Below are 19,622 nucleotides of genomic sequence, written 5' to 3' on the forward strand. Positions count from 1 at the left end.
AATGGACACACACACACACACACACACACACACACACACACACACACACACACATTCTCTCTCTCTCTCTCTCTCTCTCTCTCTCTCTCTCTCTCTCTCTCTCTCCCCCCCCTCTCACAGGACTTCGTTCTTTCAGTTAAATCTAGGCGAGCTAGGCGTTAGGCAAAAGGCTTCCCGAATGGTAAAATTTGAAAGTTGTATCTAATTTTGGCATTTGCCTGATAACCGTGAGAAACTTATTGCAGGAAAAACAAACAAAAAATGCACAGAATGAGGCGATGGAAATTACTTTTAATTTGTACAAGTAACGCATGTGGTCGAAATTCGACAAATAGGGTTAGTGGACCCGATCTGCGATAAAAAAGGTCATTCATCTCGAAGGTGATGAAATTTTAGCCTTGGATCTGATTCAGAGCAAATTCTGCATCGTAGCTTCGTGTATTCTTGAAGCAATTCTTTTAGTTCTCTTTAATTGTTCGATCATTTGAAGTGAGTCCTTGATACAGTGCAGTGAAAAATGAAGTTTGTGTTAACGGCAGCAAATTAACTTTTCCCTTATGACAACAATATGTGAATACCGTTCTGTCGCATAAAATGGCCTCTGGTGCGAAACGATTTGCATTACAAAATCTGCATTGTAAATTCATCAACAGCAGTTATAACCCTCAAAACTATTTGCAATTACGTTCGGCGCACATTTAAATGTATCTCTCAAATCAAAGACAGAATTATCACTGTCAACGTTCACATGATTCGTATCACTTTGTTTACGCAAAAATTGTGTCTGTCTAGCTCTGCCTGTTTCACTCCGACCCATCAGCGTTCTCCTAAGCATAGCCTAAAACAAATATAGTTTCCGTATAATAAGGGAAGCCAGAAGTCGGAGTTATTCCAAATGAATGAATTAAAAATTAGGGACTTAACTTCAAATTTTCTGCTAACGGTGGCAAAGACCACAAAGTTACTCTTGCAGAAAAGTAAACGAAATAACGACGCCAACATATAGCTTTATTTACAGACTTCGTTGCTACATAGTTTGATTTCCACTGCTGACAACATCATCGACCTGGCAGTTTTCGCACTGTAGCTGCCCGGTATGCGTGTGTTACCACAAATGAACCATACAAACATGAATGTCCCTAGAATGCGATTTCACGAAATGCTGTTACTTTCGTGTCATTCCTACCATACCACCTGATCGGTACATTGGGCAGAAGTTCGTAGCATTTCAATTTTCGATGTTCACGTCTGGGCAGTGGTGGATACATATGAGGGGCGCGCGGGGCATTTGTTTGATAATATTGTACTGTTTTCTTGTACAGAGAACCTTCGAGGTCGACAATGAAGGAGGATCGACTTAATGGCGTAGTGACACTGATTGTCCTGTTGACGATGTAATTAACCAATTTGCCAGGAAGAATAGGCGCATAGAATCATTTGAGGAAGAGAACCAGAGACCACAATTGTAACTTTTTTATATCATAAGATGGCATTGTCTTGTATGTGTGATAGTAAGTTTAAATAAAACTTTATTAAACTTTGCATGTGACGTGATTATTTATTACGGTAAAAGTAAAGGTAGTTCATGGTATCTTTAGCGCCCCCTCCTTGAGGTTTTTCTGTATTTGCCACTGCGCCTGGGAGGTAGAGAAGGTATCACCAGAGCTTTGAATATGAAAGCATCTACTTTCATTTGCCACTCTTAACAGCTACATACACACGATATGCACATCCATGGCAAAGTACCTTTCGAATTACATAAGTTTGACCTCCTTGCATAATTAATATTAAAAATCGCCACTTTAATATTGGTATTCACGTTAACATTATGATCTGGAACAATGACGTCAACTGCCCCACACAACATTTGAAAATTGTGTGTGTGTGTGTGTGTGTGTGTGTGTGTGTGTATCACGTCTGAACCACGTGACTTGAAGCTGTGTTAATAGTTCACTCAGAAGACTCTCAAGCGCGATCGCTAATGGGACTAGCTATTTAGATACAAGTTGGAGAGCAGTGCGCGGCTTCCAAACGATATTCATTTGTTTCTGGTCGCTACTAAGCTTAGTTCTCGACATTGTGTCCAAACAGTACCCTCAATGAACGTGTCAATAAATTTTAACCGTTTCGAGCTGAATTACACATAACGTTTCCGTAACGTTTAAGCTCCTCGAGTTACATCTGCTTTCATCGACGAGTACGCATACGCAATGAACCCAGCGTAGTCTGCTGGCTCATGATGAATAGATTGGATGTGTAATGAAGGTTGTCGGTACTTGCCGAGACCATTCGATTTCTAATGTTACAGTTACTACCGTCAACTACTGGGCTGAGTGTCTTCTCAGAATGAACAATTTGTACAGGAGAGCGCGATGTCCATGTGTCTCAGTCGAAACAGTTGCCACTATTGTGAAAATTATTTCTACTTAACATTAGTCACATGGTTTTGGTATCTTCGAGAATGAATACGAGTGCTTTCAAACTACTTTCTATTTCTTTTCCTTTTACGACTTTCGACTTCGGACAACACCCATGAAGCCATCAAAATTTTGTAATATACTCCATCGCTGACAGGAACACAACGTGATGAATAATATTTGACAGTTATATAGACCACTTATTAATACTTACCACTGTAGTATAAAATACAGTGTAAGACAAATGAATTCTGGTTTCCCGCTGATGAATCACAGATCTTACCTACATTTTTTTGTCGTTCCGTAATAACTGATAGAAATAAGAAAATTAGAGTATAAAATGCTCCCATCGTAGCACATCGTAGCACAAATCAAAACATCTTGACATATTCGCGCTTTTTTTACTTGTCAGTATAAGCACCCATCTCATGTAAAGTAACGTTATTACATGTGCCACGTCTTATAACATGACACATGCCATTATGTAATCCAATATAGTATTAGTCATGTCGTGCAATATGACACAACGTGATATTAAAGTTTAGGATGCATGGATCTCCACTCTGGGATACTTCAATTACAGATGGACTCCCCACTCTCTAATACTTCCTAGACCCCCACTCTCTGATACACTGTGAGATGAAAAGTATCCGGACACTGGCTGAAAATGACTTACTAGTTCGTGGGTCCCTCCATCGCTAAAGCTAGAATTCAGTATGGCTTTGGCACATCCTTAGCCTTGATGACAGCTTCCACTCTCGCAGGCATACGTTCAATCAGGTGCTGGAAGGTTTCTTGGGGAATGGCAGCCCATTCATCACGGAGTGCTTCATTGAGGAGAGGTATCGATGTCGGTCGGTGAGGTATGGCACGAAGTCGGCGTGCCAAAACATCAGGTCAGGACTCTTTGCAGGCCAGTCCCTTACAGGGATTTCATTGTCATTCAACCACACCGCCTCAGGCATTGTGTTATGAACAGGTGCTTCATCGTATTGAAAGATGCAATCGCCATCCCCGAATTTCTTTTCAACAGTGGGATGCAACAAGGTGGTTAAAACATTAATGTAGGTCTGTGCTGTGATAGTGCCACGCAAAACAACAATGGATGGAAGCTCCTTCCATGAAAAACACGACCACAGCATAACACCACCGTCTTCGAATTTTACTATTGACACGACACACGCTGGCAGATGACGTTCACCAGCATTCCCCATACCCACATCCTGATATCGGATCGCCACATCGTGTAACGTGATTCGTCACTGCACACGACGCTTTTCCACTATTCAATCGTCCAATGTTTACGCTCCTTACACCAAGCGAGGAGTCGTTTGGCATTTACCGGCGTGATGTGTGGCGTATGTGCAGCCGCTCGACCTTGAAATCCAAGTTTTCTCACCTCCCGCCTAACTGTCATAGTACTTGCAGTCGATCCTGATGCAGTCTGGAATTCCTGTGTGATGGTCTGGATAGATATGTGCCTGTTACACATTACGCCCCTCTTCAACTGTCGGCGGTCTCTGTCAGTCAACAGACGAGGTCAGCTTGTACGCTTTTCTGCTGTACGTGCCCCTTCACGTTTCCACTTCACTATCACATTGGAAACAGTGGACCTAGGGATGTTTAGGAGTGTGGAAATCTCGCGTACTGACATATGACACCAGTTACACCCCGTCATCTGAACACGTTCCAAGTTCGTGAGTTCCGCGGAGAGCCCCATTCTGCTCTCTCACGAAGTCTAATGTCTACTAAGGTCGCTGATATGGAGTACCTGGCAGTTAGTGGCAGCACAATGCACTTAATATGCAAAACGTATGTTTTTGGAGGTGGCCGGATACTTTTGATCACATAGTGTGCTTCCTATTGTAGATGCATCCCACTCTCTAGAAGCACATATATTTGTGTCTATTTGTTTTTTACAACCGTCACCATGTATGTTAACAGTAGATGGGTCTAAGAAAAAAAATGGCTCTGAGCACTATGGGACTTAACTACTGAGGTCATCAGTCCCCTAGAACTTAGAACTACTTAAACCTAACTAACTTAAGGACATCACACACATCCATGCCCGAGGCAGGATTCGAACCTGCGACCGTAGCGGTCACGCGGTTCCAAACTGACGCGCTTAGAACCGCACGGCCACACCGGCCGGCATGGGTCTAAAAGCTCATTGCGCTGGGGAAGTACGGATAACTCATAAAAAACACGAATCGTTAAGACTTTTAATAAAAATTTCTTACTAAGTGCCAACTAAGTCGAAAAGCTAGAAGCCTTCTTTTACCTTCCAACTCCGCCCTGGAATAATTTGTCTTTTTTGTGCTACGATAGGAGCATTTGGGACACTGATTCGCAACTTTTACTCAACCACAATTATGACGTTAAACCGCCATAGCTTGGCAACCGATGCAGGTTTCTGTTCATTCAGGCGACGACCGTTCCGGTATATGTTTTTATTCTCTTTCGAACCATAATGCTTATATCGTGACAGTAGACAACAATTAATGACATGTATTTGTATACGTTCTTACATAATTTCAAATGGTTCAAATGGCTCTGAGCACTATGGGACTTAACTACTGTGGCCATCAGTCCTCTAGAACTTAGAACTACTTAAACCTAACTAACCTAAGGGCATCACACACATCCATGCCCGAGGCAGGATTCGAACCTGCGACCGTAGCAGTCGCGCGGTCCCGGACTGAGCGCCTAGAACCGCTCGGCCACCGCGGTCGGCTCTTACATAATTTAAACCGATTCGACCAAATCTGTAACATTGAAGCGGCACCCATATGAACTCAGAAGGAAAATATTTTTACACGTAAAATTCGAATGAAGCTGAATTTTTGAAGGGAGTTGTAATTTTATCGTAAGAATGCACTGTTTATTTCTCTGAGTCACTTTGTTTCCCCATATTCAATTCACGTAAGGACAAATCTCCGCAACGGATAGAGATTATTGGATTAAAAAAGTCGTCTTGGCTTTATCCATTCACCTACGTTCGTGCAAAGTTTGAACCGATTCATCCAAGTTTAAAGTATTCCGTTTCAAAAACCTCAGAATAAAACGGGTGTTTCACATAAATTCAAACGAAGCAAGCATTTTTCAAACGGTTAAAATTTACCTTACAGTCACGTAGAATACAAAGGTGGACCAAATGTGAACCACAAGTCTCGCTCCACTCAGGAGTTATTTAAAGGTGACAGCTTTTGAACGCGAACTCCGAACGATGCATTTTTAAATAGTGCCATTATTTGAGCATTAATTTCAACACAATAAAAATGTTTTGCAAGAGGAATTAACCGATTCCCACAATGTGCCTGGGTATCAGCTCCGGTACAAACTAGCTTAAAATACTGAAACATAGGAGATACCAATTTTGGTTGAAACTTCACGAAGCACCATGTCAACCCTTTACAATCCCACCCTCAGCCATATGTGTGCTAGGTGTGTTTAGTAATTTTTTTCCAGGTAGCAAGTGACACGCATGCCACGTTTGATAGAAACTGCTTTAGGCGTTATACAGGGTGAAAAATAATTAAACCGACAAACTCTGGGAGGTTGTAGAGGACATCAAAACAAATATTTTTCCCTAATGTCATTTTTTCCTATGAGGAATATTTTAACCGGTAGAGGAAGATTTCTCTGGCGGCAAATTAATTAAACCAACAACCACTTTTCCATTTTTTTATGACCAAGAGACAACACATTAACACAACCCAATTCCCATTACAGTAGATTTTCAAAAATGCCTCCATTGACACGTAAACTAAGTTTACACGGTCGGATCATGTTCTGTCTGACACGGACAAAAACCCCAGGAGTATCCTGAATTGTTCCTGCTGCTGCTGCTGCTGCTACTACTACTATCCAGGCAACCAGATCCTCTTCTGATGCTACAGGAGTTGCGTATACAAGGTTGCGCATCTCTCCCCACACAAAAAAGTCCAGAGGGCACATATCTGGGGATCGAGCAGGCCATGGTGCAGGGCACCTGTGTCAATCCACGTTTCTGGGTACCGTCGGTCCAGGAATCGACGCACTCGACGACTGAAATGTGCCGGCGCCCCGTCATATTGGAACCACGTGCGTTGTCTTGTAGGGAGCGGGACGTCTTCCAGCAATTCTGGCAATGCTCTGGCGAGAAAATTGTAATATTGCCTGCCATTTAATGGCCTAGGTAGCAGATACGGCCCAATTAAACAGTTCCCAACAACACCGACCCACACATTAACGAAGAACAGCACTTGATGAGCGCTAGTAACTGTGGCATGTGGGTTATCCTCACTCCAAACATGCGAATTGTGCATGTTGAAGACTTCTCACTCCCGAACGTTGCTTCATCGGTAAACAACACAGAGGATGGAAATGTAGGATGCATTTCACACCGTTCCAGGTACCACTGCGAAAACTGTGCTCTGGGTGGATAATCAACTGCTTCCAGGTTGTGGACACGCTGAAAGTGAAATGGACGTAACAACTGCTCTCGAAGGACTGTACTTAGATTCGTCTGATTCGTCCCCATGTTATGTGGAGTTGCACGAGTGCTGATTGAAGGATCCCGCTCCATATGCTGCAAGACAGCTTCCTAACCGTGCGACGGCGTCCCTGTCCAGGTAATCTGTTAAATGACCCGGTCCCACGTAGACTTTGGTACACAGCAGCAAAGGTCGTATGATGCGGGATACGGCGATTAGGAGATTGTTGTCGATAAACCCGCTGTGCAGCTCGTCCGTTGTAGTACGCACCAACCATATCAGTGTACTCACTCCAGGTGTATCGCTTCATTAGTAAACAGAGACAATGCACTACTACACTGGTGGACAGCACTTGCCTACAACTGAAGAGCGTAATACGCCTTGTAACAACTGAAGAGCGTAATACAACCTCCACCGGTTTAAATAATCCTCATAGGAAAAAAAGACATTAGGGAAAAATATTTGTTTTGATGTCCCCTACAACCTTCCAGAGTTTGTCGGTTTACATACTTTTCACCCTGTAGAGATATACTGGTTTGTCACTGTCTTTGGATCCCTCCTCGCAAGGATGGAACTTCAACGGGGCTGTCACCAATGAGCCTAGCGACCCGAAAATGAATGTATTCGGTTCTATTATCGGTCGTTATCGAATGATGTTGATGTCACAGCTTCTCAACACCCACCTCCTCTTCTATGGGTATATTACCCCCACGGTATTTTACACTATTAATTGTACAACTAACAGAAATAATAAGTAAAATATATACTAAATTTGGCTCAAATCACCCTCTTTTCATCCTCGCCGCTATGGAAGGTAGGTAATTCTTACCTTCACAGTACCTCCTTTCAGTGAGTGATATGCATACCAAGTTTGGTTGAAATCAGTCCGGTGGTTTCGTAGAAAATGTGAAACTTACACGTACAGACGTTCAATTATTTTTATAAATACACGCCGGCCGGAGTGGCTGAGCTGTTCTAGGCGTTACAGACTGGAACCGCGCGACCGCTACGCTCGCAGGTCCGAATCCTGCCTCGGGCACGGATGTGTGTGATGTCCTTAGGTTAGTTAGGTTTAAGTAGTTCTAAGTCTAGGGGACTGATGACCTCAGCAGTTAAGTCCCATAGTGCTCAGAGCCGAGCCGCGACGAATTAATCTTGCAATAGGAAAAGCACACCCGCCTCCGCAGCCGCGAGGTCGCTAACGCACGATTGTGTGGTGGTGCTTCCGAATCTGAAATAAGCTGCTTCGAATCCTGGTAATGGAAAGTTCTCACTGCCAGTACTTGGCCGGTAAGAAAGGAGTGTTGTTGTTAATTGTTGTTGTTGTTGATGTGGTGGTGGTGGTGGTGGTGGTGGCAGCTAAAGCCGTCGGCCCGCGTGACGAGTTCGCTAAAGTTGACTTGCTACTCTAAGAGTTTTGTAGCGTCACTTACTGTGATTTCACGCTGAGGAGCCATTTCGTCACGTGAAACACAAAATAAGTTCTGCGATATTTCGGAAATGTGCCAAGTAAAGAACAATCAACAGCAAGCAAAAACGCTTCCTACGTTATAACAGAAAGCGAGACGCCATACTGTGTTTGTCGCGCTCAGTAGAGGCCCATATTCAGTGATTCTTGTGCTACATGCTGCATCCTATCAATACATGTTGGTTCTAAGCGCCAGCACATCGTATACCTCCAGAACGAATCGTTATTGGTACTATTTGTGGTAAAATGACGGAAAACGTCTTATTGGTGGTTACAGGATTTTTCGTATTTAGAAATTCTCGCATTATAAACCACGTGTTATGAAAGTAAACGCCGTTTTAAGGCAACGAGCCATTGAAGATTCATGAAAAAGTGTCGTTCTTGTTAGAAACTGTTCTTTTTAATTGTCAATTAATAAGATTCCGGCGGGTAATGCTGAAGCAATGTTTCAGTATAGCGTAGTTCGTTGAGGGGCCACATTAAGAAATCGACGGTGGTTAGATACACTGTTGAAGTCCTGTTTATAAAATTTTTTCTTCACGTTTTCCCAAACACTGTGAAACTTTCCTATGAAATTAATAGAAATAATTTCTGTAATATTTGATGTTATGTAAACATAACTGCGATCTCGGTGAGGAATGGGTTTCTACGATTTGGTGAACTTTTGTAAGACGATATCCTTACTGAGTGGATATGTATCTTTCATTGTTGTCTTATAACATCTTCACGGATATTGAAGTTTTTATTTATACAAATCACAGAATAACACGACTAGCCTATGGTCAAGAAAGGAGATATGCCTTTTAATAGAGCTAAAGTAGGAATTCTACGTGCGTCCACTTTCGTAAACAAACTGTATGTTTTGCTTGCCAAATATCGCCGACGATTGGTAGGTTGGTTGGTTTGTTTAAAAGAGGTTGGGGGGGGGGGGGGGGGACCAAACTATTAGGTCATTGGTGGGAGTAAAATAATCGAGACATACAAAACATAGCTGGAAGAAAGGAGAAAACTACAAGAATGACAGAGGGGCAACAAACACTAAAATGGACAAAATTGGACAAGGAAACCACAGAGAAACGCGAGAAACATGCAGGAGAGATCAAAACAAGAGAACAGATTACCATGGCTGGCTGACCATGCGAATAAAAAGGAGAAGCGAGCCACACTGCAACACATTAAAACCTCCGCCCTAAAAGCACTAGCGTGGAGGACATAGAGGGACGAAAGGACATGCGCTAAAACTTAGATCAAGTGTTAAAACCTACCCTCACAAATAAAACGTAAAACTAAAGCTGCAGTTGAGACATTGTCGTCCAACACCGAAGGCAGGGTGCTGGGAAAGTTAAAAGCCCGCCGCAGAGCGGCTAAAAGTGGGCAGTCCAGCAAGAGGTGGACGACCCTCATTTGTGAGCCTCAGGTGGGTCCTCGCGACGGAGGAGGTAACCATGCGTTAGGCATGTATGGCCAATGTGGAGCTGGCAGAGGACAACTGATTCCCTAAGAGAGGACAGCATGGAAGACTTACACACATTCGTCGTCTCCCTAATGACACGCAACTTGTTGTGCGTATTGTTATGCCATTCCGTCTTCCAAAGCCTGAAAGCACTGCAGCGTAAGACAGAACGCAGGTCAGCTTCGGAGATGCCCACCTTCAGAAGCGATTTCCGCGTAGCCTCTTGGGCCGGCCTGTCGGCAAGTTCGTTCCCTGGGATTCCGACGTGTCCTGGGGTCCACACAAACCCCACGGAACGACGGGACCGTTCCAGTGCATACATGGACTCCTGGATGGACGCTACCAAAGGATGGCGAGGGTAGCACTGGTCGATAGCTTGTAGGCTGCTCAAGGAGACATGACCCGCCAGGGCATGAGCGGATGTGCTCAAGAGCACGAGATATGGCAGCCAGCTCTGCAGTGAAAACACTGCAGCCATCTGGCAAGGAGTACTGTTCAATATGTTTCCCATGAACATACACAAAGCCTAACGTGACCATCAGCCATCGAGCCGTGAGTGCAAACCACTTCATGGCCCCGGTACATTTCGAAAAACGAGAGAAGTGATAACGTAGAGCTGCAGGGTTAACGGAGTCCTTTCGGCCATGTGAAAGGTCCACAATAATCTGCGGCCTTGGCGTACACCATGGAGGCGTATGTGAATGGACCTCGAGGAGAGGTGGTAATGGAAAGGACTCCAGTTCAGACACAAGGGACCAGACGCGAACCGCAATCATAAGCCCTGACCTGGTCCACTGATACGGGAGGTGGACCGGCGTGGTTGGGAAAAGGAGGCGGTAATTGGGATGTGCAGGATAACTACGAACGTGTGCAACGTAACTGGCCAGCAGCTGTGCACACCAAACCTTCAATGGAGGGACTCTGGCCTCACCAGGACGCTGGTCACCGGACTCGTTCTAAAAGCTCCCGTCGCTAGGCTAACGCCACAGTGGTGCACTGGGTCGAGTAAACGCAAAGCTGAGGGCGCCGCCGAACAGTAAACCAGATTCCCATAGTCTAGGAGGGATTGAACAAGGGCTCTGTTGAGCTGCAGCAGCGTAGAGTGATCTGCACCCAAGTTCGTGTTACTCAGGCAACGGAGGGATTGAAGTGCTGCCAGAACCTCCGCTTACGTGACAAAGGTGAGGTAGTCAAGTCAATCGGGCGTCGAAAACCACTCCTAAGAATCGATATGTCTCCAATACATTGGGTGGAACCTCATTAAGATAAAGTTCTGGATGAACGGTGTGAAGCCGACAGAAACCCATGACACACGACTTAGCGGCTGAAAACTGGAAGCCGTGGGCTAGAGCCCATGACCGCGCCTTGTGAATGGCTCCCTGTAGGCGCCGCTGAGCAACACCAGTACTGGAGGAGCAGTACGAAATGCGGAAGTCATCCACATACAGACAAGGTGAGACCGACGGCCTTGCAGCTGCTGCTACACCGTTAATAGCCACTAAAAATAGGGAGACACTCAATACGGAGCCCTGCAGAACGCCTTTCTCCTGGATATGGGGGGGCGGGGGGGGGGGGGGAACTATGAGAGGCACTGACTTGGACACAGAAAGTATGGAGCGACAGGAAGTTTTGGATAAAAATTGGGAGCGGGCCCCGAAAACCCTTCTCATACAATGTGGCAAGGATATGATGTCGCCAGGTCGTGTCTTACGCTTTATGTAAGGCAAAAATTATGGCAACCAGATGCTGGCGCCTGGAAAAGGCTGTTCGGATGGCAGACTGGAGGGACGCTAGATTATCAGTGGTAGATCGACCCTGGCGGAAGCTGCCCTGACATGGAGCCAGTAGGCGACGTGACTCCACGACCAACCCAACCACCGACACACCACACGTTCCAGCAGCTTCCAAAGACAGTTGGTGAGGCTGATGGGCCGGTAGCTTTCCACATCAAGCGAGTTTTGACCACATTTGAGCACCAGAATGATGGTGCTCTCCTGCCACTGCAATGGAAAGATGGCATCACACCAGATCCGGTTGAAGATGATGAGATGTCGCCTAAAGACGAGAGACGTTTAATCATCTGACTGTGGATTCGATCCGGCCCAGGAGCAGTGTCGGGGCAATGTGCAAGAGGCGTTGTAGGATTCACTGTGGCATGTAGTGAACGAGAGGACGTTCCTTACCTTCTGCCGTTTGAGGGTGCAAAAGGCTGCGGGGTAGTTCTCCGACGCAGAGGCTCGAGCATAATGCCCAGCAAAGTGATCGGCAATCGCGTTGCGTCGGTAGACAACACGCCATTGATGTTAATTCCACGCACACCTGTTGGGTTTTGGCACCCAAAAAGACGTCTGATCTTCCTCCAGACTTGGGAAGGTGACATATAGCACCCAATGGTCGACACGTACCTCTCCCAACACTCCTACTTCCGTCGTTTGATAAGTTGGCGAACGTGGGCACGGAGCCGCTTAAAGGCTATTAGGTGCTCTAGGGAAGGGTGCCACTTATGTCTCTGTAGAGCTCGCCGACGCTCTGTAACTGCCTCAGCGACTTCCGGCGATCACCAAGGGACTGTCTTTCGCTGGGGGCACCCTAAAGAACGAGGTATCGCGTTTTCCGCCGCAGAAAAGATCGTCGTAGTGACCTGCTCAGCGACAACATCGATGGCACCACGGGGAGATTCAGCGGTGACAGCAGATTTGAAGGCTTCCCAGTCTGCCATGTTTAAAGCCCATCTGGGTAGACGCTGGGGGAGTGACAGGAAGATGGGGAAGAGGTCACTACTACACAGGTCGTCATGTGGTCTCCAGTGGATAGATGGGAGAAAGCCAGGACTGCAAACCGAGAGATCAATGGCCGAATATGTGCCATGTGCCACACTGAAATGTGTGGGGGCACGTGTAAGAGTCAGAGGTCGAGTTGTGACAGTAAGTTTTCGACGTCGCTACCTCGGCCAGTAAGCAGGGCGCCACCCCACAAAGAGTTATGCGCGTTAAAATCTCCCACAAGTAGGGAAGGGGTACTGCACCATCTGGAGGAACATATACATTGCAGACAGCTGTTTCCTGCGTCGTCCTTATCCTGACAGTCACAGCTTCAAGAGGGGATTGAGGGGCACAGTTTCACTACATATTGAGTTCAGGACATAGATGCAAACTCCACCTGGCACAATAATAGTCGCTATGGTCCCTGTAATATCCCTTATAGACGCAGAGGGCAGGGGTCCGCATTGTCGGGTACCAGGTTTCCTGGAGGGCAATGCAGAAAGCAGATGTAAAGCTTCACAGTTTCCGTAGCTCAGCCAGGTGGTGGAAAAAATCGCCGCAATTCCACTGAAGGATTGCGTGATCGTGAGACTGGGACGGCATGATACAGTCAATGAGGCAGTCTACGCCTCAGGTTCACCTGCTGCCACCAGATGAGTACCTGTGCGATCAACATCTATTGTGTCTCAGGGCACTGCGAGAGTAGGTCCTCAGCAGACGCCAGAATCTCCAACTCATCCTCAGACACAGAGCTTGTAGGTAGTGGTGGTGTGGGTGCCATCGCAGTGCCTTGGTTCTTGGGAGTCTTTTTCTTTTTAGGTTTCTCTAGCTGCTCCTTAGATTCGTAAAGCTGGGAGGGCTTCACTGATTCAGTCTCAGGGACAGGAGGACCGTGAAGCCCTACGACCAGCTACCTGTGGTTGCTTCAGCCACAGGCAGGTGTCAGCTTTGCCACTCTTAGGAACCTGGAAAAGGAGTTGCCCAAGGAATCCCTTCCCGGTGAGTGAAGCCAATGAAGGCTTACACTTCTCCAGCTGAGAAGTGAGGACTGATGTTCTCAATGGTTCGGGCGGGGGGGGGGGGGGGGGGGGGGAAGGGTTGCTCCTGAAGTAGGTTATGCAGAAGCAACAGGGAGGGAAGTGGCCCCCACCAGCAAGGGGCAAGTGGAGTCTGACGGCTCTGAGAGCCAACTGTATGCAGTGGAACGGAAGATGGTAGAACTGTTGTCGTGGTGGAATATGCCTCTCATATTTTCTCTTAGCCTCTGTGTCGGTCAGTATTCCATGATTTTTTTTCTTTATGGAGAATCCTGCCATCTGGCTAGGAAGGCGAATGGTGCTCTCCTCAGTTGACACAACTGGGAGGTGGGGCACAGGGAGTATTGGGATGTGAAGGACGACCATAAACCCAACATTTGACGCAGGAAGTACAGCATGAAGACATATGGCCGAACTTCCAGCACTTAAAGCATTGGATCAGGGGAGGGATAAATGGCTTTATGTCACGGCGGTAGACCATCACCTTGACCTTCTCAAGTAATGTGTCACCCTCGAAAGCCAAGATGAAGGCACCGGTGTGAACCCGATTATCCCTCGGACACTGATGGACGCGCCAGACGAAATAGACACCTCGCCTCTCTAAATTGGCGCGCAGCTCATAATCAGACTGCAAAGAACGTCCCTGTGAAATATGATACCCTGGACCATATTGAAGCTCTTATGGGGCGTGATGGAAACAGAAACATCCCCCAGCTTATCACAGGCGAGTGGTGTCTGTGACTGGGCAGAGAATGTAGTTTCGATCAAGACCGAACCTGGTCGCATTTTGGACAAGCCCTCCACCTCCCCAAGCTTGTCTTCTAAATGCTCTACAAAAAATGAGGTCTCATGGAAGATTCATACGAGGTACTGGGGTGAATAAGCTTCACTGCCGTCCTTAGCTTGGCGTTCCTCCCATGGTGTGGCTGGGGGGGGGGGGGGGGGTGGATTTGGGGTCGTATTTCTTAGCACTGAAGTTAGATCTTGACCGCTTAGAGACTGCTGGTGTTTGAACACCAGCATAAGATGACGTACTACACTTCATGGGGTGTCATCTGCCCTGATGCAACACACTCCAACCAGGGGCCTGCCCCACGGCGCCACCTGGCAGGATGGCCATTGCCGGGAGTCCCGATGCCCCAGGGTGACAGGCAACTGCTCCTTGACATACGTGGGGAGTTAACGGTACAGGCATCAGTAGAGCAATCTCTGTGTGGTCAGGAGGCTACAACCAACATGGTACATGGCGGCCCCACCACAACGGACTGGCTACTGGCGCAAAGATCTAAGAAGTCCATTACCGTCGACAGCGCAGAAAGCAATACTGCAGAGAGGATGGAGGAAAACGCATCCAGGAGGGTGACCTCGCCCAACAGCTGGAGAATGAGCGGAAGTGCAGATCCGTGTCAACGAAGGATGCGAGAGGTCTCAGCACATGATGGACACTATGCACTATGTAAGGCGCCTTTCCCCAATTGGTTCGCTCTTCGGGAAAATTTTTAAAAATGGACGTCAAACCCTACAGGGGTCCATCACAAAGGCCGCAACGTGTGAGACTCCTTTTAGTCGCCTCTTACGTCAGGCAGGAATATCTCGGGCGTATTCTAACCCCGCATCTGCAGGGGTGGGAGGGGGGGGGGGGGGAGAGGAGAGGGCGACGATTACCGCTGCAGAGTGCACGTCAACGTTAGCTGCCTCGTCTCGTGTGCCGCCTCGTCTCGTGTGCCGACGGCTTTGAGTTTCCTTATCACCAATCTCTCCACAATATATCATGAAGTGAGGCCATGTGACACTGTTAGCTGCGACGCGTCCGCCGGATGGTGACGTCAAGCTCGGTGGTCCGCCTGGTGGTAAGCTGTGTGCCGATATTGGGTTTCACTCTCTCCCTTCCCATCATCCACAACAACACAATCCGACACTACAGCGTACAATCAATCATTACAGTCATCCACACGACACACATACACACCAGACATTTCGTAACAGGCCTGAGGAAGGTAATGCCAAACTACCTCCAGGGCGCCGATGCAGCTGCTGCCTACACTCATTGCATGGGACCACTTTTATTTTTGAGGGGCAAAATCTGACGCTTTAGGCAACGGCCAGGGCAGCGATCTGGGAGGGAGGGGGGTTGGCTCGTTTTTGGCCTCGTTCTCACAATATGGTAGGACAAAGACCACATCGTAAAGGAAAATGAGTAGACGACATTACAATTAGCAGGAGCAATGTGGGTGCTTATCGCTGAAGAACGTGAAAGATGGAAACGTAAGGAAGAGGCCTTTTTTCCAGCAAAGGACCTCATATGGGTAATCATGACGATGTGATGCCTGAAACATCATCTGTCTGTGGATGATCCCCTCTTTCCCGTCACGTGTGACATGCGGCAAAATGGTTTGCCTGTTAACGATAAGAGAATTCCGCAAGTACTCACCGCTCCGTTGTCGTGGTTGGCCATGTCCCAGACGGGGATGAGCGCATTCAGCATGGCACCGCCGTCTGCGGAAGGAACAAAGTTCTGGCGCGTCATCACTGTGGACACGGCCCAGCTGTAACAGAAAGAAACGACGCCCACATTTACACTTCCGCAGGACCTCAGTGGACTGCTGCCTACCGCTAAAGTCGAAAATCCGATTCAATGCAAGCAACCTTCGCCATCCAACACCTTGCACTTGCTGCAGCGGGCGCGAAGCCATGATTCGGTTCAGGGAAAGGGGGGTGTTCACTATTTGTTACTGTTCCCCCATTCCCTGAACTATCTATCATCCATGTTTTTAACCTGTCACAGGTGTCTACGAGGTTAATAATAACAATAAAATATACAAAATACAGAGAATATAACGTGTAGACTGTCAATGGCAGGAGTAGCGTTTCTGAAGAGAGAAATTTGCTAACATCGAACGCAAGTAAATAGAAAGTGTTTTCAAAAGGTATCCGTGTAGACTGTGGCCCTGTATGGACATGAAACGTCGACGATACATAGTTCAAACAAGACGAGAACAGAAGCTTTCTGAGATGTGGTGCTACAGAAGAATGCTGGAGACTAGATGTATAAATGGCATAAGTAATAATGAGTTACTGAATCGAACCAAGGAGAAAAGAATATGGGACAATTTCATTATATGAAGGGATCGGTTGATAGGGCTTACCCTGAGGCGTCAAGGAATCGTCGACTTGAAAAGAGTGTGTGTGTGTGTGTGTGTGTGTGTGTGTGTGTGTGTGTGTGTGTGTGTGTGTGGCGGAGGGAAGGGCTAAAGATTGTAGAGGGGGACCATGCTTAACTCTCGATCCTCTAAACCCTAGTAAAATTTACGATTGCAGTTGGAACCAATTCGTGGTTCTCGCCAATCTCGTAATGTCAGTACACGGTGTAAAGTGGGGCTTTTTTTACTTTTTTGTATCCCATATGCCACTGGAGACCTCTTAATTGTAAGTAAATGGTGCGTAAACCGTAAGTTTTAATTTCCTTTGCATAAAATATGGATTAGTAAAATTTACGATCGTTTAGTAACAAAGTAAAATTTTCCCCCCTTTAGATTTCTATGGTACAGTAAGCAGTTTCGAATGCACTTGGGTTGCAGTAGCTATGCAGAGAAAGATAGGTTTGCACAGAACATACTGGGGTGGCACACGGCATCGAACCAGCCTTCACACTGACGACTACGACAAATAAATGAAGAAAAGACAACATAGCTGGTAGCGATAATGCCGAAACGGGAATCCAGTTGTTTCCGAAATCGTTGTCAATCTGTCCTCGTGCGATATCGGCAGACCAGGGCAGATGATAGCCAAGTGATTCAAGGAACGGGAGACGTCTCCAAATCGTGACTTTGGTATCTGGTTCTCTAAGCGCTCACTTTGCTTTACACAGAAATTACGCCACAGCATAAATATTCCCCCGTCAATTATTCCGCCTCAATCTAAACAGTTTAAACGAAATTCATTAAAAGCGGGAAGTAATCAGAGGTAGCCCCACTTCGCTTTTCACGCTGACCTATAAGCGTAAGAAATCATTACAGCAGTTTTCGTGTTACACAGGAAGCTACCTCCACTCTTACGCAATGTATAATCCACGATCCTTTTTGCCTCTAGGTTCCGTATCCCCACGTTTCGCAATTATCTTTTTAATCACTTTTCTGCAATGTTGATACATTTCACAACAACAGTAGAATTTACAAAGCTTTATGGGTTTTAAACATCACTACTGGACATTAAGACTACTACATCAGAAAGAGTAGCTACTAACGAAATTTTACTTATTGTGTGTTAACAGTGTAGTAGACGGAACACTTGATTCAATTTGTGAATTCGGGTTACTGCAAAATATAAAACTTAATTTATTACAAAATTCAAAAATGTTATACAACGTTATGACAACAGACGACACATCGTCACGAGAGACACACATCTGTTCAGTTTTTTGTAAAATATTTATTGTACATTTCTTTACTAACGCTTTATTTAATTTATTTTCAGATCTGGAGATGATCACTACATGAAATCGAAACCAGTTATGAAGTGTGACTATTTGCAATGAGACTTTTATAAGTTTACATATTATATAAACATAAACGAAGAATAATGTACTGTGTGGACTTATTATCTCACAATAATATGCTGCATCATTACAGCTACAGTGACAATGTCTAATATAAAACCTAATATACGTACAAATCTATACATAATGATACACAGTAAAAGCTAGTAAAACACTGAAGGTCTCCTTTTAAGAGATGGACGAAAAGACTAATACCTTTGGCAGCTTCAAATTTCCCTAAGGAGAAACACGCAAGTACTAAACAGTTTTGGCTTAACAACGTATTCGCCACGAGGTGAATGTGCGGTGCAATAAGATTGTAATCGTCAAGTTGCTAGATTGAATCTCGCTAGAAGTGTTTTTTTTTTTTTTACTTTTTAAAAATCCGTATTTATTAACAAATGAAAATTTTACTTAAAAATAATGAATCATAATTTTTATAAAACATAGTCTTCTTTTTAATTCCTATTGGCGTGAAAATTCGTCCATAATAAATTGAAATTTGGTACAAAATGCGAAACACCAAAAATAAAACAAAATACACTTTTATTAAGCCGGCCGTTGTGGCTGAGCGGTTCTAGGCGCTTCAATCTGGAATCGCGCTGCTGCTACGGTCACAGGTTCGAATCCTGCCTCGGACATGGATGTGTGTGATGTCCTTAGGTTAGTTAGGTTTAAGTAGTTCTAAGTCTAGGGGACTAATGACCTCAGATGACTAATGACCTCAGATGTTAAGTCCCATAGTGCTCAGAGCCAACCATTTTAACCTTTTGAAATTTTATTAATCACTTTGCGAGTTCTGCTAATACAGGGTGTTGGCAACGGCCTTGCCGCAGTGGGTACACCGGTTCCCGTGAGATCACCGAAGTTAAGCGCTGTCGGGCGTGACCGGCACTTGGATGGGAGACCATCCAGCCGCCATGCGCTGTTGCCATTTTTCGGGGTGCACTCAGCCTCGTGGTGCCAATTGAGGAGCTACTCGACCGAATAGTAGCGGCTCCGGTCAAAGAAAATCATCATAACGACCGGCAGAGCGGTGTGCTGACCAAACGCCCCTCCTATCCGCATCCTCATCTGAGGATGACACGGCGGTCGGATGGTCCCGATGGGCCACTTGTGGCCTGAAGACAGAGTGCTTATACAGGGTGTTACAAAAAGGTACGGCCAAACTTTCAGGAAACATTCCTCACACACAAAGAAAGAAAATATGTTATGCGGGCATGTGTCCGGAGACGCTTACTTTCCATGTTAGAGCTCATTTTATTACTTTGTTACAGCGAGGATACATGCATCCACCCTCCGTAGCATGGAATCCCTGATGCGCTGATGTAGCCCTGGAGAATGGCGTATTGTATCACAGCCGTCCACAATACGAGCACGAAGAGTCTCTACATTTGGTACCGGGGTTGCATAGACAAGAGATTTCAAATGCCCCCATAAATGAAAGTCAAGAGGGTTGAGGTCAGGAGAGCGTGG

At 46.0% G+C, this 19,622-nt stretch overlaps 1 protein-coding gene across 1 annotated transcript in view; it reads right to left on the minus strand.

Annotated features, from left to right (window-relative positions):
- The window catches only part of LOC124551094 (actin-histidine N-methyltransferase), a 426,960-nt gene that overhangs the window by 43,782 nt on the left and 363,556 nt on the right, over positions 1 to 19,622 (minus strand). The window contains exon 8 of the mRNA XM_047126025.1: positions 16,044 to 16,158. Coding sequence (XP_046981981.1) covers positions 16,044 to 16,158 — 115 coding nt within the window. The remainder of the gene's footprint in view (positions 1 to 16,043; positions 16,159 to 19,622) is intronic.

The sequence above is a fragment of the Schistocerca americana genome, chromosome 9 (assembly GCF_021461395.2).
Source record: "Schistocerca americana isolate TAMUIC-IGC-003095 chromosome 9, iqSchAmer2.1, whole genome shotgun sequence".
NCBI lineage: Eukaryota > Metazoa > Arthropoda > Insecta > Orthoptera > Acrididae > Schistocerca > Schistocerca americana.